The 24764-nt window shown below is 37.3% G+C and overlaps 2 protein-coding genes across 2 annotated transcripts; both read left to right on the forward strand.

The window, feature by feature from the left end:
- Positions 1–233: 233 nt before the first annotated feature.
- LOC149090296 (uncharacterized) lies at positions 234–6799 on the forward strand. The gene is made up of 3 exons (XM_089233917.1): positions 234–428; positions 3267–3398; positions 6328–6799. Exons 1-3 carry the CDS (start codon positions 368–370, stop codon positions 6600–6602), a joined length of 468 nt encoding a protein of 155 aa, XP_089090043.1. The 5' UTR covers positions 234–367; the 3' UTR covers positions 6603–6799.
- A 1176-nt stretch (positions 6800–7975) lies between these two features.
- On the forward strand, positions 7976–24325 carry LOC149090297 (uncharacterized). Its single transcript, XM_089233907.1, has 5 exons — positions 7976–8492; positions 10616–10750; positions 12125–12259; positions 14344–14463; positions 23739–24325. Exons 1-5 carry the CDS (start codon positions 8435–8437, stop codon positions 24020–24022), a joined length of 732 nt encoding a protein of 243 aa, XP_089090033.1. The 5' UTR covers positions 7976–8434; the 3' UTR covers positions 24023–24325.
- Positions 24326–24764: the final 439 nt, after the last annotated feature.

Below are 24764 nucleotides of genomic sequence, written 5' to 3' on the forward strand. Positions count from 1 at the left end.
TTGGAGGAAAGTGCGACGAGTTTTGAATTCGTGATATGCTATTCTTTTAATGGCGTACCTCTTTCCTAAAGACATTTCGGTAGCTTCTGGTAGAGCTTTCAGAGAATATAATCATTGCACACTGACTATAATAGGTAGACCTTGCCACCTCCTCTCTGACACGTTATCAAAATTATTGTTCGAGATAAAAATCAAATTGTGTCGATAAGTACGAAAACGTCATTCAGTTGGTTCTTCCTCGTTTGTAAATACGTTTCAGAGGTTCTTTCCAAACGCTCAGCAACGTTATAACCATCAAGTAATTTTTTAAAATCATATTTTTTTTTTACGATTCTCATATACTTCAAGTATTATTCCGAGTATCAACATGGATCACCGTACAATTTTCGGATTGCTCTTTTTCTGCATTGTTTTTTTCATACAGATCGGTAAGTTTTCGTGTCGTTAACTATTTTAATAACTACAAGTATTGTTCCGGGCCGCCATTATCAGACGCGGGGCCCGGTGTGAAAATAACTTCGGGGTTCTTTAGCCCCCGATTTCATATATGTTATGGGTTAGGGAATAGGGCATGCAAAGATTCATGCATTATCACTGAATATACAGAAATGCTGGAAAGTATCTACTTACCAATGAAAATTCAGAACTAATGAGAGAAAATCCCAGAAAATGGATGCTTTAATGAGACAAAAATTCCCAGAGTTGATAAAAAATTTAGAATTAACGAGAGGCAATCTCGGAATGGATGAAAATCCTCAATCGATGGGAGAAATATTCCCAGATGGATGAAAATTCAGAAAACAATGCGAGAGAAAATCCCAGAATTGATGAAAATCGAGAATTAATGCGAGAAAAAAATCCAAAAAATTAATGAAAATACAGAATTAATGAGTGAAATAATTTCAGAATTGATGAAAATTCCAGAATCAAATCAGTTGAAGCTCAGACTCCTTGTTTATTACGAAAAAAAAAATGTGATTGATTTGAGCATATTTTTTCACTTTTATTACAGATCGAGCCCGGTGCGACCTCACCTGTTGTATACCCATGAGGGCGACTCTGAAATTTTTATAATACTACCATGCACTCCCCCCCCCCAAATGCCGCAGCAGGACCCCTAGGCTGCGTCCACTGGCGGGCCCAGAATTATGATTTTATATAAGATTCATGATTGATTTCAATACGCGATTTACGTTTTTACATTCGAATTAGGATTGATTTATGATTGTATACGTAGATCTTGATCTTTCCACTCGATTTTATGCATAGATTATAATTTTATACTTGTTGTGATTATATTGTATTTTGTAATGCATATGCTTTTTTCTATAAATAAATCGCCAGAGCTACTCCGTGAGGACAATGAGCCGATACTGTATTGATATATGGCGATGTGGCCTGGATATCCCTCGGTTTGACGGCGGGCCCAGAAGCTAGATTTTTCACAGGCCCTCCACAGAGAATTTATCATGAGAAAAAAAAGATAAGAATTGTCTCGGGCCCTATATTGATACTTTACAATCACTCTGGAAATATTTTTCATTAATTCTGGAAATATTTCTTCCAGTTATTAATAACAATAATTTTGAAATATTTTTCACCAATTATGAATTTTCATGAATTGCAAAATTATTTTTTCCATTAATTCTGAAATTACTTCTTTCAATAATTATGAAATCATTTCTCTCATTAATTCTAAAATTATTTTTTTATTTATTCTAAAATTATTTTTTATTAATTCTGAAAAGTAATTTCGAAATTACTAGTTTCACCGATTGTAGAACAAATTTTTATTGAGGTTTCTTTTCCGTATTTCTATAAGTAAAGTATCTGGAACTTGTAAGCCTTTTTCGCCATCGAGCCGTGGCAAAAAGGCGACCCGTGAACCATGCGTTGAAGACCCCCAAGTTAGCCCAGTTCGGGATCCAAACCGTGAATATGATTCGTCCGCATTGTGCTCCGATCATTGTGAGGGCATGCCGATAAATGTACGACTTGATATGCACAAGACTTGAAATGTTCGGAATAAATAATTTATTGGACCGTTCATCTATCTATCTTCTATATATATAAAATTGATTTTCTGTGTGTCTGTGTGTGTGTGTGTGATTATGTTCTCTATACAAATCTACAATTTTAGATCGATCGTCGCCAAATTTTGCATATATACCAACTGGGACCCGACTTGAACGATAGGCTACTTTAAAATTTCTTCAGCCCAGGGCAAATGCCCAAATGGGCAAAAAACTGTCCGGCGACAATGGTTTTTGGGCCTCAACAAACACTTTCCGAACGTTTACTTTGGTTACCGTGGTTCCCTAGCAATGCGTTTCAGACATGCATATGCCTTTACAATGGTTTGTCACTTCTTTAATGCTGCCAGTTATGTATAATAGTTTATGCCTTTATAATGGTTTGCCACATTTTCAATACTCTCAGTAATGAGGCTTTTGGAATAGACGTCATAATCATCACCATCATCGCTTTGAGGGTCAGGAAAAGGGTGATCCTCCTAGAAATCGGTGTTATAATTGCCGATTCTATTGTATAAATGCGGAAATTTAGTGGGGTTTTCTGTCACATCAATAATTTTAAAAATTGTATTGAAATCTCGATTTTTGAAATATTGAGGTCGCTTAGAGATAGATATACGAAGCCCAGGAGAATAAATACGAAGCAATTAGCCGAACCTACTTTTGAGTTGGATATTCATGCAATAACATTGATTTAAACTTTTTATTTATATCTTCTCAAGCATGAAAATTAATGTCTCCGTATTGTCTTTTGATATTTATTTGCATAAATTCATATAGTTTAGGATGTTTTTAAAATTAGTTTTGGGCCCCGTAAAAAGTGGATCGAAAAAATTCCACAGCTTTAATTAAGCATTTTTGGAAGCTCAAACAGGCAGAAATAGATAACTTGAAGTTCAGGGGGAGGGAATCGAAATACCTTACACCCATAAAAAAAAAGGGGGGGGGGACTATTCATTTCTACGTTTCTTTAAATTTAGATTTATTTCTTTCATGAGTCGCGCAGGACGTCGCCATATTGGTTAACTTAGACACGGTTTGCATGTCCCTCAAAGAAAGAGGGAGATATCGTATGATGCAAAAAGCCTCATTGAAGAAAACCCGGGCAGCGCCGGGTATTGTAGCTAGTTAATAATATATCTGATTAGCACGCTTTATTTCACAAACTACATTGAGAAACTTAATTATTTTAGAACGTGATATATTGACTTTTTCTTATTGTTTCGTTTGCAGATACTGGCTCGTCCGACTCTTGTTCTCTCAATCGATGCGTTCACGGAACGTGCCAACCATTTAATGATGACTATTATACATGCAGCTGCTTTCTCGGATACGCTGGGAAATTTTGTGACGTAAAAATCAAAGGTACTAAGTGTTAAAAGAAAATTTTACGCCGTATTCTTAGATGCTTTCAAAATCATTTTTAATCCTTTCAGTACCACACATTATGAAAACATGAAGTAATTATCATGTGAATTTTTTGGAAGGTCGTTTTAGTTCTAAGAAGGTCTTAGGGGAGAAATCCTAAAAAAATAACTTTTTCTAAAAATTAGTTTTTGTGCGGCGAATTAATTAATGTGGTACTTTAAAGTACAGTCAGCAAAATCTGCGTTTACAATAAAAATAAAAAATACGAACTGACCTTTGTGTGTGTGTGTGAGGGGGGGGGGGCGATGGGGTATACAAAAAATACAGTAAACACTTTTACTGGGGGGGGGGTTGAAACATATAATGGAATTTTATTAATTAATCTATTAATTATAATTTTTTTTGGTCGCAAATAAATACCAACTGTAGTACTAACAACGTGGATTTGGAAAATACAGTAAAACCTCGTTAAGTCGTCACTCCCGTTATCGAGAAATTATGACGGTTTACGCCGAGTGACGACTTAAGCGAAGTGCTCATCAGTTTCAATGCGCAATATCGTGAAAATCGTATACTTTTTAAAGTGGTATAAAATTCATTAAAATATAAATTTTAAAAATACAATATTAACAAAATTTATAGATTACAAAAAGAAAAAAAAAGTAAATTTTTATCTTTTTGAGATTTTAGTATTTTACTTGTATGGCAAAATACACTACTAACCACACATGCACCTTGTCCACGATCCTCTGTGGAACTTTTAACGAATTGGTACACGTTGGAATATGCATGTACGTGTTGTGAATGTAACGTGAATTGTGTTTCTTTCCAGTGCTTGCTATAGCGCTGCCATCCAATTTTCGAACTATGAATGAAATGTAAGGATTGAATAAGTGTACCTTCTGGGCCTGTTGTTCTCAGTGGTGAGATTTTTTAATGGGAAGATCGGCTCGCATTCGTGCCTCGAAGTTGGGAACTTCAGAAAACCAACTTCAGTCGAGGCAAAATACACTGCTACTACTACTACTACTAATGAAACACACATGTATCTCGTCCATATTCCTCTGCAGAACGTCTAACGAATTGGAATGGTCGTGTCCGTGTTGTGAACCTAACGTGAAGCTTGTTAGCTTGTTTCTGTGTAATGTTTGTTATAGTGCTGCCATCTACCACATATTTTTCGAACTATGAGTGAAGTGTAATGCTTGATGATTTTACAGTTGCAGGCCTGTTGCTCCCTGCGGCGAGACTTTTTAATGGGGAGATCGGCTTGCATTCGCACCTCCAAGTTGGGAACCCCAGAAAATCAACTTCAGCCGACCACCAGTGCGGCGACGGTGGGTTTCGAACACGGGAGGCAAAATACACACTGGTACACTTTTATGGTTACTTTTGAAGATATGGCAATGCTGTTATCAAGCTCGTTCTTTGAAGGGAGCCATACAAACCTAGGCGGAGATAGACTTGGAAGTCTGGGTGGAGGAGAGATGATGATGATGAGGTTTTTCATATATGAATATACACATTAGATCAGTTGACTCCACTTTTGACGCTGGGGGGGAGGGGAGCAATGCCCCCATGCCCTCGCCTCCGTATCGCCACCCATGCCGAGAAATCTGTTCGTTTTTCTCAAACTTCTCCATAGTGACGAGTTTACTAAAATTAGCGACAAGTGAAAGTTATAAAAACGACGACACATAACCAGTGACGACTTATTGGGGTGGCCACTTAACGAGGTTTTACTGTGTATCAAGAAATGCATAAATCTGGTGGTCGTGCACTACAGGGGCGTGGCCAGAAATTTCGTTCGTGGGAGGGGGACCAAAGTGGTAGAACAATAGATTTGGCCATCTTTTTCCCTTTTTTCGGTCATTTTCTTACATTTCGGGGGAGGGGGGAGGAACCCCCCCCCCCCAAGTCCCTCCCTCGCTACGCCCTTGGTACATTATGATGATGGTCTGCCTCCCGGTGTACAACGATAATCCCTAGCACAGATATTTTTTTCTTTTTTAGGATTTCCTTCCAGTCCACAGAGTGTCCTTAGATATCGAGATTTCATTTATTAGTTCTTAAAACAAAAGAAAACTGCGCATTCAAATTATAATTGAATTTGAGTTCAGAATTGTTTATATAGAAGCTACACCTCGCCATATACTTTCGGTACTTATGAGTACAAGTCACAAATTTGCTTGGTTGAAAAAAAAACCTGGGCGTTATTTTACAAAATTAGTGACATTAACCGAAATATAACTCAATAATGTGAGTGAGGGGAAAAAATATTACGCATGGGAACTATAGGGCTAAAATGTTCAAAAACTGAGAAAGGAGGAAGCCCGCGCACGCACCCTTAATGACGTCATATTTCTCGATTTCAACACCAGATGGCGCCACTATTCTGACCATTAGAACCGCCAAACAGCAATAATTTTGTCCCGACTCAGAACCACAAAAAAAGCACAACAGAAAAAATTCTGGGAATTTCGACGGTTATTGGACAATGGAAAAAATCGCAAAAACACTCATTTCAATGAAGAGATGTGTTTTAAAGCGGAAAAATTTTTGTTTTCTAAGAAAAGAAATAAAAATAATTCCGGAAACCCCTGAGAAGGAGGACAAAAGGGCGAATTTTCCGAAACTTAGGAGGAGGACGCTTGAAATGCCATCAAGAAGGAGGGCATGTTCCCCAAAGGAGGACGTTTGGTTAACTCTAGGTAACTATATTCGAAAAAAAAAAAGTTCCGTTTGCTTGTACGGTGACCATACTTCTCTCTCTCTCTCTCTATCTCCCGTTACGTGGAGTCCCCCCACACCCTCCCTTCATTGGTCTCTCTCTCAATGACTACCTCCTCTGAGATCTAAAGAATGTATATTATAATATTATTGCGAATAAAAATGATTGTTAATGCATTTTTTTTTTCGCTTGCAGATATTGTGTGGTTACCAGTGTACGCTATTGCCCTTATCGTTATTGGTGCTCTGACCATCTTAGGAGGCTGTATCGCATGCTGCTACTGCTGCTGCTGCAGGAGTACCCAGACGGTTCGGGGACAGGTCCTGGTGCAAAATAGCGCAGTTCCTTCTTCGGTTACCGTTATGAATCAGATGGCCATGCCAGCGGCATATCCTGAACCTCATCCGCCAAGTTATGATTACCCTCAAAGTCAACCAGCATATCCACCGACCACCAACTATAAAGGATAATGAAACTAGAAGCAGTAACCATCACATTACGTTTGTGTACTTATGTGTTCTTCTTTTATTGTGCTTCACTTTAAATGAAAACGCAATAATTTTCAACTTGTTAAAATAAACTCTTATTTAATTGTATTTCATCATTATTATGTAAATTTACGCATAAAAATTATTTAAATGTTAAATTATTAAATTATTTACATGGACACGTTTCAGCAAGTGTAATTTTTTGGATCGAATTTTTTTATTTTTAGTTCATACTTTTGTCGATAAAGTTGCAAACATTTCTTTGAACGCTTCGGTAAAGCAGATGGTCATAAATAGAACCGGGATTATACTAGCATGAAATGTATTTGCATTATTTAACCGTTTATAGCTGGGATGCACAACCTCCGGGCAGCGGAGCCAGGTGTGGCCCTTAGTGGAGTTCCATCCAGCCCACGAAAGTTGTTCCGGTAGAAAAGTATCAATACCTACAACACGATAAATACCTAGGCTGACTCTTCCATAAAAATGCGGGACATCGTCAAAAATGTTGTAACGACAAGTAAAGTCATTTGCAGTCAAAAAAAATTGTCAAAGACAAGTAAAGTTGCCTCTTACGGCTAAAATTTATTTATTAAACATAATTCTCGATGTTAAAAATTCTGCTAACCCTTTTTGAAAATAGTAGGAAAAAAACGGGACATTTTTCATAAAAAAAAAAAAAGTTTAGGTGGACAAAATTTTGGAAATATCCCGTAAAATACGGGTCGTATGGCAACTCTTCATATATAAGTTTTTGGCCCCCCGATTGAAACGTTTGTGCACCCCTGATTTATAGCATGCTGCTGTGCGTGTCTACCTCCCCGTTGAAAAGTCTCGAAAAAGAGTAACAGATATACAACGGTAAAAATATTCAATCATTACATTTCACTCTCATAGTTTGAACAATAGATGGCAGCACTAAGAGTTCACGCACAACACTCGATACGTATTCAGACTGTTAAATACACGCACACACTTCCGGCACAACTGATTCGGTAGTAAATTGCCCATGGCGATAGACAGCAGTTGCGCTCGGTTTGCAAGAAAAAAAGAAATGCCGCTGTGCTTGCGGTCGTGTGGTCATAGGTTCAAATCCCATTGATGGTCAGCTGAAGTTTTTTTTTCTGAAGGTAATTCTCAACTTAGAGTTGTGAATGAGAGTGTTTTTTTGAATTTGAGAGTGTGGTCATAGGTTCAAATCCCCTCGGTGGTCAGCTCAAGTTCTTTTTCTGAAGTTAATTCCCAACGTGAATGAGAGCAGAAGTTTCAAACGCATGAAACTTCGCAACACCCCCTTTGCTAGTGAGCGGATATGTTATCGAACCGGGCTGACACTTTCCGATAGCGCTTTGATCACATTTTAGAGAATCGATGTCATCAGGAGACACGTACCTGTGTCTGCCATCTTCTTCATCTCTCACTCGTAGCTAAAATTTCGCGACAGACCTGGATATTTATTTTGAATTTTTGATTAAATAATTATATTAAAGCGTATATTTCATTTCTGTGTGCCCCACGTGACCAATTGAAATTCACATTAGAAGGCACCTTTGGGTTTTCGGTAGATGTTTTTAAGGAGTAATCATGCATCAGTCAAACCTTATCACCTTCTCCCTCGCGGATAGTTATCAGAAAATATTAAATAAGATAAAGAGTGAATTGCCTGTGTAGGCACAGAAAATAGATCATTCAGATGTATATTGTTTTTACACATCCGTTGTAACATACATATAATAACGACGTAACTATCGAGGAACCTTCTGAACTACATTTTTAGAACAGACCATATTCCAAGAACTATTTCAAGCATTACCATGGAGTACCGTACAGTTTCTGGATTGTTCTTCTGCATTGTGTTTTCCATACACATTGGTAAGTTTTCGTGTCATTCTATTTTTTTTTTCACTAAATACTCCCTTAACTACTACCACTACTACGGCGGCTCTGTCAAAGGTTCTTTGAAGCGATTCTCTGTGAAACTGCTTTGTGGAGCCGCTGACAAGCGTTGATTAGGGAATGGGCCACCGCGGGTGAAAAATATTGAGAACCCCCCCCAACATTACATACATACTTGTGGTATGTTAGGACAGTTATTTTTAGGACAGGGTGTTCCCCTAACACTCGTGGGCAAAACTTTAAGGGAAGGTAAAATGCACACGGAGAAGTATTTTTTGTATAGCGATGTGGGATCGGAAATGAAAAGTGTTGGCGGAAAAAATACGAAATGATGAGGGAAATGAAAAATCTTTTTATTCACATTGATAAATAATAACTGCTCAAATGTGCCACCACCAACATCGATACAGGCCTGGCAGCGTCTAGCAAGTCATTGGCGTACTCTTTCGAAGATGTGCCAGGTATTTCATGAACAATGATGCAAATAAAAAAAACCTTTTTTTTTTTTTTTAATTTCCTTAGTTTTTCCGCCAACAATTTTCATTTCCGCCCCCATATTGGTATACATGAAATGTTCTTTATGTGTATTTCACCTTCCCTTAAAGTTTGGCCCATGAATTCCGGGACACCCTATATACAGGATGCATAGCAAACAGAGGGCATGACATTTTATCCTAGAGGTATACTTCCAGTTAGAAAAAGTTTTCTATAAATAACATGTAGTACTCAGATATCTCATTCATGATTCAAGGGATTGTATAGTTATTAATAGGACTCAGATTTTTACGTATTTGCGTATTTTTTTACTTTTTTTTTTTTTGAATATTTCGCTATTTGTGCGTGATAGAGCATATTTTGTATATTTCATAGATCTCGATAAAAAGTAAATTTTTTGCTGGCTATTCCAATTTCACGTCAGATTGGTGTTTTTCGGTTCCCGCGTGTGGTAAGAGCTCGTTCTTCTTCCTTATGGTAACTCGTGGGCAAAAAATTGGCTAACATTGGTTCATGGGGGAAATGTTGAGACTTTTATAAAATAGAAAAGAATTATTACATATTATTATCATTTTTTTTTTTAAATTTTGTGCAATTCTTTTGTAAAGCATAACTCAACTAGATATTTTTACCTACAGATGGCAGCACATTAATTCTGAATTTGTTGGGGGGGGGGGGTGGGGACTTAAGGGAACTCAAAAGGGAAGTTTTGTTTTGTTGAGATTAACATCATTGCACACATCTGATCAAGTGCGAGAAGATCCAAATAAAAACCATATGGCCTCAATATTTTCAAATTCCTCGGAAGTTACTCTTCTAGTGCAATAACTGTAAATAATTTTTGCATCGATTACAAATAATTGTGAATATTATTAAGAAATTGAATTTCCTCACTCAACATGTCTAAAGGACTTCATAAAAAAAGCAAAGAACTTTACAGAAACAGAGAAATTCGTTTCTGAATATGGTGAGAAAATGGTCTATACAGATGAAACAGGATTGTTTTGCTAACTGTGCGATACTAAAGTTGCTGCAGAAAGGAAATCTACTGAACGTGCTGAAGCACATCAACACCGAAAAAAAAAATGAACGAGATTTTCAATAACTAGGGGATGAGAGAAAATTTTTTTTTAATTTTTTTACGTGAAAACACTTTTGTGTGTGTGTGTTTGGTACATTTGAGATAAGTATGAAAAAAATTTTAGCACATATATTTAGTTTTATAGGGCATATTCATAGTTTTTTAAGGGCATAAATGCATTTTTTATAAAGCATTTTTTAGAAGTTGCTCCGTTTTTGGAATTCGAATATCTCAGTGAATATGCACTGAGAAACGTGGATTTTTTCGTGGTGTCCGATAAATTCGTAAATAATTTAAAAATTTTATAAAAATCGAAAGAGTTAATATATTTGAATGTGGTTTGCTAAAAAGTCATTCTCCTGAAGTGGGATTTTTTTATGGTACAGAAAAAGAAAATTAGTTAACATTTTATTTTTGATGACTAGTTTTTCCAACTGGAAAATTTAATGATGAAACTTCGTTTCAGAGATGTGTGATTTTAGAGTAGTTACTTGATTTTATTTTTAAATAATTTTATTTCCAGATACTGGATCGTCCTTAGACGATTGTCTTTTCAATCTATGCGTTCATGGGGTATGCAGCTCACTCGGAGATTCTGAATATATTTGCGACTGTTATTCCGGATACACTGGAAAATATTGTGATGAAAAACTCCCAGGTATTTAAATATTTATATAGGTGTGATATATATATAGGATAGATGACGCGGCACGAAAGCAACTAACTGGAAATATGCAAATCAGAGTCATTCAAAATGAATTTGGTACGATTAATAGCTAATTTCTGAATTTTCCTCTTACAAGCGCTTGAATAAGGTTTTCATTGTGATGTTGGCATTGGTGGATAAAGCGCTATTGTTCAATCAAATCAATCAATTTTAATTGTTTGAGCATAGCTGATTACAATAGAATACACTTGTTCTCAACCTTTCTGAAGACAAAGACCAGTAAAATGTATGGAAACAATTCGACGGACCACTTGTGTCCCGTAATACGGGCATTCCTGTAACTTTCGTTGTTCAGATTTTTTCATAGATGTGTCCCATCGGTTCCACGATACTAATTTGAACTTATTTGAGTATTTTTAATATTTACTAAAAAAAAAGCCGTGAAGCAGTCACGCACTCAAACTACATTTTAATGATATAAATTATATTATGATAATTATGGCATAAGTTATAAATATTCATCTCACATATTTGTCAGGTATAACGTTTTGTCCGCAATTTTTTGGAATATAGATTATGATAGGTGATTATGCCTAGTTCTGACAATGTTTTGGATGGTTATTAGCGAAGCCCCATGTTTTGAGGATTGTTTATTTAAGATCTCAGTTTACCGTATTTTTACTTAATGAAATATGGTCATAAGGTCATTTGGATATTTTTTTTTTCTGTGAAACACGTTTTTGTTTACTGCAATTTGTAGCAGCCCTTTATTTGCACACAATTCAGCGATTTTAGTAGTAATTAGCAATTTGCATTTAAAGCAATAAATTGCGATTTTTCACAAAATTTATCGACATCCCTTATTTAGGATCGCAATTTCCTGCCTTCTCCTCGGTGATGTATGGTAAACAATAAGTATGAAGGTATAATATTATTTGAACCCATATTACTAATATCAATTACAACGAGTGAATAATGTCATCAAGTCTGAATGCGGACCACCACTGGGTAATCTAGAATTAATAATTTATATTTGTGAATCTAGAACTATTCATTAATAAGTGCGAAGAAAAAAAAATTAAGACCAACTTATTCAACAAGACTGATGTTCTTTTCCGACAAAGTTCAAATCTAATTATGTTACTAGGTATATTATATGAGAGATATATAATAACTATCTTACAAACATACCAAATAGAAACATACCATTAAAAATGCGGGACGTATTATCAATGGTAACAAATCTGCAGTAAATATTATTTTTAATCATTAGTTTTTCCAACTGGAAAATTTAATGGTGAAGCTTAGTTTTGAATGTGAAATTGTAGTAGTTATTTGATTGTTTTTAAATTGTTTTATTTTCAGCTACTGACTCGTCCTTGGACGCTTGTCTCTTCAATCGATGCCTTTACGGTACATGCAGATCACTCGGAGGTTCTGACTATATTTGCGACTGTCTTTCCGGATACACGGGAAAATATTGTGATGGAAAACTCCGAGGTATTTAAGTATTTATATGGGTGTTTTTTTTTTACATAAGTGTCTATCCAAATATTATATATTGATGAAATAATTGTATATATAATATTGATTACACTAATAAGATAGACTGTAAATATGACATATTTACAGTCAATTATTTCTATTATATATATATGTATATATGTATATAAATTTATATTAACCTTTTACAACTGCCGAATTAAGAATTAGGTTGATTTTATAATTTCTTTCCCTTTGATTTTCTTTTCTGATCCTACAGTTTGAAGATATTAAGTAATTTTTATGAAATGTATGATGGTTGCCATATTGGTCTAATGCAGCTATTCACGGCCTATTCAACTAGGAATTTACGGTCCAATTGTGGAATTATAAGAATAATAAATGCTTAGTAGAAAAAAATAGATAACTAAACTAATTAAAAGAAAAGTTTTAGTTAAATTTACGTGCAAACAACATCGCCGTAACGTTCGCAGACTGCAGCAGTAATCAGGGCCGCAACTGGGGGGGGGGGGAGCAGGCGGGTCTCGTGCCAAGGGCGCTGGACTCGAGGGGGCGCAAATTTCTTTCCGAAACCTCTACTTCAACATTACAAGGGGGCGTCGAAATGCGCGCTTGCCTCGGGTGACCAAGAATCTAGTTGCGGTCCTGGCAGTAATATTGTTATGAGATATTTGACTCAAGTTTTTGTTTTGTACTCGTGGTAACAACACATCTCTCGTTAGGAGTATGGAACACTTTGTTTTAGCTCTTTTGTGGTCCAGTAGATGGCATTGCTATCGCATCAGTTATCAGTACAGGATAGAATGTCCTCCATGTTTGAGAGCATTCTCGCTGATAGATGGCCTTAGAGTTTCCCTGCTACGTATAAATGTAAGGGTCCATGGCAAACACCAAGATTTCCGGGTGGAAGGACGGGGGGGGGGGGGTGTCAACGACTGAAAGTATTTGGGAACCGCTGATCTAACACACGATGATACTACTTTTATAGACCCACTAGAAACACACTTTGGTCTCTTGAGGTCACAAAGTGACCTCACCTTATTTATGTATTTTTCGTATCACTGTTATTCGTTGCTATTTCATTTTGTGTGCAGTACGGTTTTCATGTTTTTGTCCAATAAAAAAACAAATCACTCATGTAATACTGAGATGATTCTTTCTGATGAGTCAATAAGACCTTGCTGATGGCGTCACAAAGATTCACCAATTCCTTTAACTACTTCACTTAGTCTACAAGGTTTTGGCAAGAAATTTGATCCATCTCTATTTGACAAATCGGCGATAAATCTAGTAACCCCTTGTGCCAACCTAGCCACACGTTAGAAAAAGAAAAAAATATTTTAAAGGAAAAAAAGTATAATAGATAAAGTAGATAAGAGAGTGTTTTCTGATTTTAGGATCCTCTTTTCACCCCCCCCCCTACACGTTCTCTTTCGCTCCTACATGCATAGTAGACATTATATGTGTGAGGAAAAAATCATAGTATAGAAAGAAAAGAGGAAAAACAGAGCAACTTCCCTAGAGATAGGGTTACTATAAAGCTTCGCAATGGTGAAGAGAGAGGAAAGAGAACACAGTGTTCGAATTTATTCCACTGGCGTTCGGATATAACATTACGCCCGTGATCGTAAAGAGGTTAAGCAAATTAATCTAGATTCAGTAGCCAAATGATAGGTATCATCGATTCATGCAGAGAAAGCATGTAACCTATTCGTTAGAAATTTCCCAGAGGAATGTTTATACGAGGCACATGTACGATTAACCTTTTAAGCGGCACAGCTGAAATCACTGATCACCCCCGTCTGAAAATTTCCCATATCTCTTAAAGAAGTAGGCTTTCTCTCGATTTTCGGCAGATGCAAACTGAGAGGTATAAAAGAAAAGTGTTCCATTGAGAAATTAACTTTGCAAAATAAGTGGACTTGTCAATGCTGAAATAAGAGGCTTTCACGGAGACGAGATATCTCGTCAATGCTGCTTAAAGGGTTAAGTTGTAGTTTTAGTGAAAATTGTAGTAGCAGTAGCGAAACCATTTGTTTAATTCGAAAGCGTGTGATTACCTTATACGATTTCGTTTACAGATTCTTGCTGGCTCAATCGATGTGATCATGGGACGTGCAGAACAATCGACGATAATCATTATACTTGCGATTGTTTCTACGGATACAGGGGCAGATATTGCAACACAAAAATTGACAAGAGTAAGTTTCAAAGGAATCCTATAAAATTCCAAGATTCTTCCTTATTTAATTGAACGTAGTACGTGTATAAGAATGAAATGTTTTTCGTTTTTTTTTTTCTCATGAAATGGTTTCACTTCCGAAGAGTTGGCTTTGTCGGAATTATTTCTCGTAGAACCTACTTACACATTTTTTATGTAAGCGTAGTGAATGCGTTTTGCGTTTAGGTTATACAATTTATCATAAGGTTAGGTGGAAATACAAAATAAAGGGCAGAGATCCGTGAAAGAGAAGGGTGCAGAAATTCATGAAAGAGAAGAGGCCAGAAGTTTAGAAAATAGAATACAGAAATTTAGAAAAGTGAAAAGGGTAGAAATTCAGAAAAAAGAAGAATACAGAAATTCCGACAAGAGATGAATGCAGAAATTCAGAAAAGAAAAGAATACAGAAATTTAGAAAAGTGAAAAGGGTAGAAATTCAGAAAAAAGAAGAATACAGAAATTCCGACAAGAGATGAATGCAGAAATTCAGAAAAGAAAAGAATACAGAAATTTAGAAAAGTGAAAAGGGTAGAAATTCAGAAAAAAGAAGAATACAGAAATTCCGACAAGAGATGAATGCAGAAATTCAGAAAAAGGAAGAATACAGAAATTCCGACAAGAGATGAATGCAGAAATTCAGAAAAGAAAAGAATACAGAAATTTAGAAAAGTGAAAAGGGTAGAAATTCAGAAAAAAGAAGAATACAGAAATTCCGACAAGAGATGAATGCAGAAATTCAGAAAAAGGAAGAATACAGAAATTCCGACAAGAGATGAATGCAGAAATTCAGAAAAGAAAAGAATACAGAAATTCAGAAAAGAGAAGAATAGAAAAATTCAGGAAAGAGAAGAATACAGAAATTCAGAAAAGAGAAGAATACAGAAATTCAGAAAAGAGAAGAATACAGAAATTCAGAAAAGAGAAGAATACAGAAATTCAGAAAAGAGAAGAAAACAGAAATTCGGAAAAGAGAAGAATACAGAAATTCGGAAAAGAGAAGAATACAGAAATTCAGAAAAGAGAAGAATACAGAAATTCAGAAAAAAGAAGAAAACAGAAATTCGGAAAAGAGAAGAATACAGAAATTCGGAAAAGAGAAGAATACAGAAATTCAGAAAAGAGAAGAAAACAGAAATTCAGAAAAGAGAAGAAAACAGAAATTCAGAAAAGAGAAGAATACAGAAATTCAGAAAAGAGAAGAAAACAGAAATTCAGAAAAGAGAAGAATACAGAAATTCAGAAAAGAGAAGAAAACAGAAATTCGGAAAAGAGAAGAATACAGAAATTCAGAAAAGAGAAGAATACAGAAATTCGGAAAAGAGAAGAATACAGAAATTCGGAAAAGAGAAGAATACAGAAATTCAGAAAAGAGAAGAAAACAGAAATTCAGAAAAGAGAAGAATACAGAAATTCAGAAAAGAGAAGAAAACAGAAATTCAGAAAAGAGAAGAAAACAGAAATTAAGAAAAGAGAAGAATACAGAAATTCAGAAAAGAGAAGAATACAGAAATTCAGAAAAGAGAAGAATACAGAAATTCAGAAAAGAGAAGAAAACAGAAATTAAGAAAAGAGAAGAATACAGAAATTAAGGAAAGAGAAGAATACAGAAATTCAGAAAAGAGAAGAAAACAGAAATTCAGAAAAGAGAAGAAGGCAAAAAATTCAGGAGGGCCGAAATTTAGGAAAAAGAAGAGTGGAGAAATTCAGAAAAAGAACCGTTCAAATATAACGTCAGAAAATTTTTAGTAAATATTTTTAAAATATTTTTAAAAAAATCAAAATTTCGAAAGAAAATACCTTTATATGTTATTATAATCGATTTCTGTTAATTTCAATGCCATTCGAAGGCTGCGTACTCAAAATTTCTTTTTAAGAAATTCACACCCTCTAAGCCATATATGACAAACCCTTAGCCCGTGGACCAAATGTTTCCCTGGGGGTTATCTGATGTGGCCTGCCATCTCAAACCTAATTTTGTAAAAATGAACTAAGCAGCACATTTACAGATCGCTTAAGTGACCCTTGGCATAATTCCAGCGCATTTAAGCGCCCGTGGCACATTTTCAGATCACTCGAGTAGGCCTGCGGCATGTTCATATATCACTCAAGTGACCCGCGACACATTTCCAGAACACTTAAGAGATCCGGGGCACATTTGGAGATTCCTTGAGTGACATGTGGCACAGTTCCAGAGCACTTAAGCGGCCCGGACATATTTCCAGATCACTTGGATCCGTAAAACATTTAGAGATCACTAAAGTGGCTCTTTAGGGGGATTTGTCGATTGGAAGAATGTTAGTTAAGGTACCACAAACTAGCGAAAGGTTTTCTCGTTTTGGCGCACCGAGTAAGATGCCATTAAGAATATTTCATATTTTTATAAAAGATGGTTCGTTGACGTAATCATCATAATCCCCCTCCCCGTTGTCATCAAAAGTCAGCAGATCGAAACCCCCTCGCCCCCTCCATCGATGCTGACGTAATACTTGAATGACCCCAAAGAGGAAAGTGCAGAAATTTAGAAAAGGGGGGAAGAGTGCAGAAATTTAGAGGAGGGCAGAGGGTATAATTTAAGATAAGGGGACGGGACAAATGCTCAAAAAGGAGGAGAGTAGAAATTCAGAAAATAGGAGAGTGTAAAAGTTTAAAAAGGGGGGAGGAAGAGAGAGCCGAAAAATTCAGAAAAGAAGAGGGAGATAGATGTGGCAGAAATTCAGAAAAGAGGGCTTCCGAGAAGAAAAAAGTGGGCATAAATTCGTGTAAAGAGCAATAGACTGTAAAAGGAAAAAGAGCTAGGAAAGGATCGGATCGGATTTTGAATTTTTAGGCGCAAGGACCAATTTGGTCAAACTGCGCCAAAGCAAGACATAAAAATAAGAAAGATGTCTTTTTGTCATGTCAAAAAACTAAAACATAAAACGGAACATGAAACGTAAAACAATGACATAAATTGTAAAAACTATAATTTGTCATATAAACCAATGGCTTTGATGAATTTAAAAATGCGAGATGCATCGCTATTGTCATTTAAAATATCATGAAGTGAAAGATGACTATGACCAAAAGTGGTCGTAAAATGATGACGATGATGTGAACAAGTAAAAGCATGAGCAATGGTCAATGGACTTTGACAATGAGGGCACTCTGGTTGACTCTCTCGTAATAACAAATATGATTGTGTTAGGCGACTGTGTCCTATGCGCAACCGGGCAAGCAGAACTTCCTCCTTTCTGTTAGTTCTGCAGCTCGAACGCCAAAGGCCAAGTGTGGGCTTGATGACATGAAGTTTATTATTTATCTGATGGTTCCAATGATCCTGCCAGCGGTGATGCATCACTTCCCGGAGGATTGAGAAGTGGTCACTGGCAGGTACCAAAAGGTTATTGTCAATGTTAGTTGTTGTTCGAGCTGCGGTGTCTGCTTTTTCGTTGCCCGGTATTCCTACATGACCTGGTACCCAGTATAATTTTACTGTGGTACCATGATGAATGAGGTAATGCAGTTCATGAAAAATGGCATGAATGAATGGATGAGTGTGAAACGTACAGGAACACAGTGCTTGTAACGCGCTGAGAGAGTCACTATAAATGATGCATCGTCGGTGGCGTTTGCGTCGTATATGACGTAGAGCCTGAAGGATTGCGTACAGTTCTGCCGAATAAATAGAGAATGTGTCTGGAAGTTTGAAAGATGTCTCCTCACAGCAGATGTAGGCACAACCGACATGCCCAGGGCTCTTGGAGCCGTCGGTATATATGGGGAAGTACCTGTTGTACCTACCCCTGTGCCTGAAGAATATCTGTCGATATATGACATCTGCTGTGGTGGCTCTAGGGTATAATGATAATGAAAGAGAGACATCTGGCAGAGACTGCTCCCATGGTGCCAGTTGCCAAGCAACTGGGGCCACACGACTGATGTCTAATTCTAGTTCTTCCACAAGTGCCCTCATACGAAGACCGTAAGATGGAACACATGAAGGGCGAGCAGCAAATAGTCTATGAAATGAGGGATTAAAAATGACACGATGAAGTGGATGACTTGGTAAAGACTTCGTTTTGATATAATATTTCAAAGAAAGTTGTTGGCGTCTTGATGTCAGTGATGGCTCGTTGCATTCGACATACAGGCTCTCCATTGGAGACGTCCGGAATGCTCCAGAACAAATCCGCAGGGCGAGATGGTGGACTGGGTCGAGCACACTCAGATAGCTCCGAGGTGCCGACCCGTATACAATGGAGCCGTAGTCGAGCTTCGATCTTATTAAAGCTTTATATAAGTGAAGGAGCGACTTACGGTCAGCTCCCCACGATGTAGAAGAGATGACCTTCAAGAGGTTCATCGTCTTCATGCAACGAGCTCTTAATTGCGCAATTTGAGGTTTAAATGTAAGTTTCTTGTCAAATGAAATGCCGAGGAATTTTGTATTCTCTACAATAGGTATTTGACTATTATTTAAAAATAATTGTGGGTCATCATGAAGCTCACGACGCCGGCAAAAATGCACAGCGACGGTTTTGTCAGCGGAGAAAGAGAAACCGTTATCATGAGCCCACTTGCTGATCTTGTTGAGAGCAGTTTGTAATTGTCTCTCGGCTGACCTCATATTCACTGATTGATATGATATTAACAGATCATCCACGTAAAGTGCGCCAGTGACTGACAACGGGAGTTGGTTCAACACCCCGTTGAGTCTCAAAATAAAAAGTGTTACACTTAAAATACTACCTTGAGGTACACCTTGTTCTTGAATTTGGGGAGCTGATAATGTGCTTCCGATCCGTACCTGGAAGATGCGGCGAGCAAGAAAGTTCTTAATGAAAATGGGCAAGTTGCCCCGCAAGCCGCAATTATAGAGGTCGGAAAGAATTCCGTGCCTCCATGTACGATCGTAGGCCTTTTCTATATCGAAAAATATAGCTATCATATGCTCCCTCTTTACGAATGCTTGTCTTATTGATGTCTCAAGGCGTAACATATTGCATGTTGTGGACCTGAACCGTCTAAAGCCGCTTTGATGTTTCGATAAAATATTGTTAACCTCAAGGTAGTGCATAAGGCGATAGTTGACCATGCGTTCCATGAGCTTACATAAACAACTGGTCAAAGCAATGGGTCGGTAACTGTTAGGTTGCTGAGGATTTTTGCCAGGCTTCGGGAATGCAAGAACAATGGCTGCTCGCCAGGTGTCAGGAAATGAATGACTGACCCAGATCCGATTAAATAATATGAGTAAATGTGACAGTGATTCTGGTGATAGATGCCGAATCATGGAATAATGAATGGCATCCGGCCCTACGGCTGAGTCAGGACTTCGCTGCAAGGCCGTCGTCAGTTCATGAAGGGTGAACAAGGAATTGTACCCCTCCGGTGTAAAAGGCCGGAAGGTGTACGATGTACGTTCGGCCGATGATTTAATGGGATGAAACGATGGGGGATAATTCGCATCACTGGAGACAGTGGCGAAATGGGCGGCGATGGTATCCGCAATATCCCTCACATCGCTGATGATAGTGCCATTGGTGTTTAAAATGGTGATTGGATGAGACTGATAATGACCATTGATTTTTCGGATCCGGTCCCAAATGACTTTAGATGAAGTAGATGAATTGATTCCCGTGGTAAACTTTTGCCAGGACTCGCGTTGAGCCTGGCGCCTGGTTCTTCTCGCTATCGCCTTTGCTTTTAAAAACGCCAACTTGTTGTCATGGGTAGGATACCGCCGGAACCTACTCCACGCTTTCTTTTGTGCTTTAATCGTAAGATTACATTCGTGGTTCCACCAAGGTTTAGGAAATTTAGGGAGTTTCGAGGAGACTTTGGGTATTGTTTCTTTGGCTGCTGAGATCATACAACTGGTCACAAGGTCGACACAGTGGTCGACGTCGGGTTGCGAAACCATATCCTCCGTGATTTCTGCCTTGACCGTGAAGTCTGCCCATCGGGCGGCCACAAGCTTCCACCAAGCTAGGAAAGGGCCAGAAATTCAGAAGAGGGCAGGTGGGACAAAAAATGTAGAAAAGGTTTTTTTTTGAATACAACAAACTGATACGATGTTGTTGACCAAATCCTAGAACAATGGATACGAGACTGGAAGTGCGCATATCTCTGGATAACACGAACTGATTAAAGTAGATGACAGATAAATGGAAACCACGAGGGAAAAAAAAAAAAAAAATCTTTGCTTCTCCTGCCCACAGCTCCTCGTTTCTGGTCCTGTTGATGAACAACGTTGTTGAACTGAGTCCACCGAATCCATACGAAATGAATAAAGCAATTTCAGCAGTACATAATATTGAGTGGCATCAACAACTACTTCCTCTCAACCCTCTATATAGTCCGGTGTATACTATTTGAATATACATGGGAAACGAAAAAGCTCATTACACACTTCTTTCCTCCACGGGGTTTTTTTTTTGTCATTTTAGAAAGTATATGTTTTAGTGGCATTGCAGTGAAAAATACGGCTATATAAGTACAGTACTTTTTTTTTAAATCTAGAAAGTGTTGATTCTTTGTCATCTTTTGAGCGCTGCTGAAATTTTACGTGTTTAGAGATTCTCATAAAATCACACCAAATTGAAGGGATTGGGAATATAATTCTAGATAAAAAAAACAATTCAACTTTGCTCAGAAAGATTGTATCTGTTTACAGATGCTAGCTAAAATTAAGGCAAATTGTTTATTTTCATCACCCATATTAGCTAATTTAAAAAAATCCACTCCAATTACTTAAATTGATGTGTTGATGTATTTATTTCAATTAAAAATATGTCAAAACAGCGCCAATTTGCACCCTTTTTGGAGTTGAAGGTCTAATCATTTAATACAAACACTTTTCGAAGGATGCTTTCTAACTGGCCAAGATGAATGGAGAAATTGTGATTATGCGTTGTATCAGTCTTTCGTATGATTCCATAATTCCCCTTTGCCGGCTGTAACTGACGTTGATCCTAGTGGCATGCTTCCTATTAGAAAAAGCATCCAAATAACCTGCAGAACTCAGATATAGGCTATATCATTCATGTTGCAGGGGGTTTTATACTTATTGAAATATATTATTTAACTTTTTATACGGATATTGTGCTCAAAATCCCAATTGGAACTGGCCTGTCTCTCATGAACAAAAAAAAAAATTACACGTTTCTAAGTGTAATATTCGATGTGTGTGAGAATATTAAACTAAAATAATGAACTCAAACTCGGAGAAAAGTTAGGGGGGGGGGGGACATCATAAACGAGGGAAAGAGGCATCAACCGTAAGTCTGCTGCTGTTTTTTTCCGAACTTTTCTCCGATTTTTGAATTCAAATATCTCATCGAATACCACTCTTAAAAACGTGGAATGCTTTTTAAATGCCTCGTGACAACTTTCTAATTGGGTTTTTGAGGACAGGGCGCCCATATAAACTGTCAATTTTCATATTTTAACTGTTTAAGCGCTTTTTAAAATTTTCCTGATCCGCATTATAACTGCCACATTGGAAATCACTCGACATTCTAGAAATTTCCGCATATTTTGAAGAAGAAATTTTTTTTTTCTGATTGCGAGCTGATAAATGCCCCCACCAACACAAAATAATAAACCAGAGGGAAAAACGTTTTCAGTTATTTATGCTGTACGCAATAATACTACTTCGAAGGAAAAAGAAGAACATCCTCTCTCTCTCTCTCTCTCTCACCCCTTTCTGTTACTACAGTTTGACTAAAAGTTGCCACCGCCAGTTGATTGGCAGAACGGAGTGGGGAGGAAAACATGCTATTAGGAGAAGAAACTTTCAAAGGCGTGTGGGATCGGGGTTGCCGTTAATAACTATACAACTCTTTGCAACATGAATGACGCATCAGTTGCACACATTATTTGGGTACTTTCTCTAGTGGGAAGTATGCCTGTAGGATTAATGGTTCGCCAATAAAAGGCGACAATGGGAATTATGGAATCGCCCTGCATATATCTTATATAAAAATGTGAAAGTATGTCTGTTTGTTCCCTGTACAAATCTACAATTTTAGACCACTACTACGAAACCACGCATGCACCTCGTCCATATTCCTCTGCGGAACCTCTGACGAATCGGTACATGTTGGAATGTGCGTGTACGTGTAGTGAAACCTGACGTGGTTAGTTTCTGTGCAATGATTGTTATGTGTAGTGCTGCCATTTAACACATATTTTTCTAACTATGAGTGAAGTATAATGTTTTGAGGATTTCACCGTTGTAGCCCTGTTGCTCTCTGCTGCGAGACTTTTTAATGGGGAGATTGGCTTGCTCCTCAAAGATGGGAGCCCCAGAAAACCAACTTCAGCCGACCACCACTGCGGTGATGGTGGGGTTCGAACCCGGGAGTTCCGTAGGATGCGTACAATTTTAGACCGATCGTCGCCAAATGTTTCACACATACCAAACAGGACCGGTATCGAGAGAACCTTGGGCTATTTTAAAAGATTTTTACTTCTGACTCCGTCAGAGCTGGGCAAATGCCCGAAATGGGCAGAAAACCGTCGGGCAACAATGGTTCCAGGGCCCCCAACAGCCACTTTCGGAATGTTTACTTTGGATACAGTGGTTCTCAAACATTGCGTTTCAGACATGCATAATGCCTTTAGAATGGTTTGTCACATCATTATCTCCGCCAATGGCCCCCCCCCCCCCACGTATCTCTGCCCATGCATCTTTAATGTTGCCAGTGCTATTCACAGCAATTTATTCCTTTATAATGGCTTTTTTGTCACTCTTTTAAACCTCCCAGTAACTGAAGAAACCCCGGGCATTGCCGGATATTATGGTTAGATAAATGGAAAAACCGTTTTACCCGCATTTGACGCTGCTTCTTCCTAAATTTCCTCCGTTTTTCGAATTTGAATATCTCTGTGAATATTGCACTTAGAAACATCGATTTTTTTTTGTTAATATCAGAAGAGACAGGGCAACAACTTTCTAATTGGGTTTTGGGCACACGGGGACTATATAAGAAGTTAATTTTTTTATTTTAATAACTACACGAACCCTTGAAACATGAATGACATATCTGAGTACGGCATATTTGAAATATTTGGAAATTTTTTGTTATTGGAAGCATACCTCTAGGATCAACGGTTGTTCGCCAATACAATAGCATACCTGTTGTTTGCTATGCAGCCTGTGTATCCAAGTCATATATTTATTATAATTTGCTCTTTATTGGATCAATGAATTATCTATTAATACGATTTATATTAAAATCTGTAAATTAAATTATCATTAATTTATTGCAGATGTTTTCTTTCTACCGGTGTACGCTATTGTCCTTATCGCTATTGTTGCGTTGATTATCTTCGGAGGCTTTATCTCATGCTGCTATGGATTCTGTAACCAGAAGGGGACGACAATTCGGGGACAGGTCCTGGTACCAAGTAATACCAATCCTTCTTCACTGACCTTCGTGAATCAGATGGCAATGCCAGCAGCAGCACATTCAGGAGCGCCTCCTCCTGGTTATGATCATCTTCAACGTCAACAAGGGTATCCACCGGCGTACAGTGACCATCCAAAATACTGAACCATTGAATCAGCAGCATTAACTACCACTCATCGTGCTCTTGGGAGTGGAATGCCTCGTAGTCAGAGTTACAAAAGCAAGCGTGATAACTATTAATTTATTCTGAATTTTTTATTTCTGAATTTATTTCGAAATCGTTCTAATTTATTCTTCACCATTATAGTATGAATATAACTCCTTTGAATCTTCTCATTAATGCTTCAATGTAGCTAATTGCTGCTTGTATACAGCAAGTGTGGTGTTTCGATTTAATTTTTCATTTTTTCCCGTTATTCATCGTTTTTGTAAATAAATCTTTTTTTTAAATAAAATCTGAGTGTTTTGTTTTTCTTTGAACCATTCAAAATTGAAACCGTCCAAAGTTTCTAAAATGCAATCCACACCGTTTTATGTGACCACTTCGATACTTGAGGTTTCTGGTAACAATCACCGTATGATAACTATATCCGAAAAAAGTATTATTTTCATGTACAATGACCATACATACCGTTCGGTCGAACAAGACATATGGTAAACGAGTATTGATAACAATAGAACGGGGGCGGGGGGAAATAAATAAATCTGAGAAATAATTTGAGGACCGGAAAGAAAAGAAATAAGTAGGGAGAGAAATAAACTAGCTTTTTTTACGAAAAAAATAAATTAGGAGAAATGATTAGCGGAGGGTCCGCCAAAAAATCGATAAATTAGGGAAATAATTTCCCTACGGGTTAAAAATTAATAAATAGAAGAAATAAAATTT

The sequence above is a fragment of the Pholcus phalangioides genome, unplaced genomic scaffold, assembly GCF_987345545.1.
Source record: "Pholcus phalangioides strain wild (caught in Gottingen) unplaced genomic scaffold, Ppha-v1.0 ptg000001l_1, whole genome shotgun sequence".
Taxonomy (NCBI): Eukaryota; Metazoa; Arthropoda; class Arachnida; order Araneae; family Pholcidae; genus Pholcus; species Pholcus phalangioides.

Coding starts and splice junctions, on each gene's coding strand:
- LOC149090297 (XM_089233907.1), top strand. CDS start 8,435: ATGGAGTACCGTACAGTTTCTGGATTGTTCTTCTGCATTGTGTTTTCC. Junction 8,493..10,615: donor TGTGTTTTCCATACACATTG/GTAAGTTTTCGT, acceptor TTTTATTTCCAG/ATACTGGATCGTCCTTAGAC. Junction 10,751..12,124: donor TTGTGATGAAAAACTCCCAG/GTATTTAAATAT, acceptor TTTTATTTTCAG/CTACTGACTCGTCCTTGGAC.
- LOC149090296 (XM_089233917.1), top strand. CDS start 368: ATGGATCACCGTACAATTTTCGGATTGCTCTTTTTCTGCATTGTTTTT. Junction 429..3,266: donor TGTTTTTTTCATACAGATCG/GTAAGTTTTCGT, acceptor TTTCGTTTGCAG/ATACTGGCTCGTCCGACTCT. Junction 3,399..6,327: donor TTGTGACGTAAAAATCAAAG/GTACTAAGTGTT, acceptor TTTCGCTTGCAG/ATATTGTGTGGTTACCAGTG.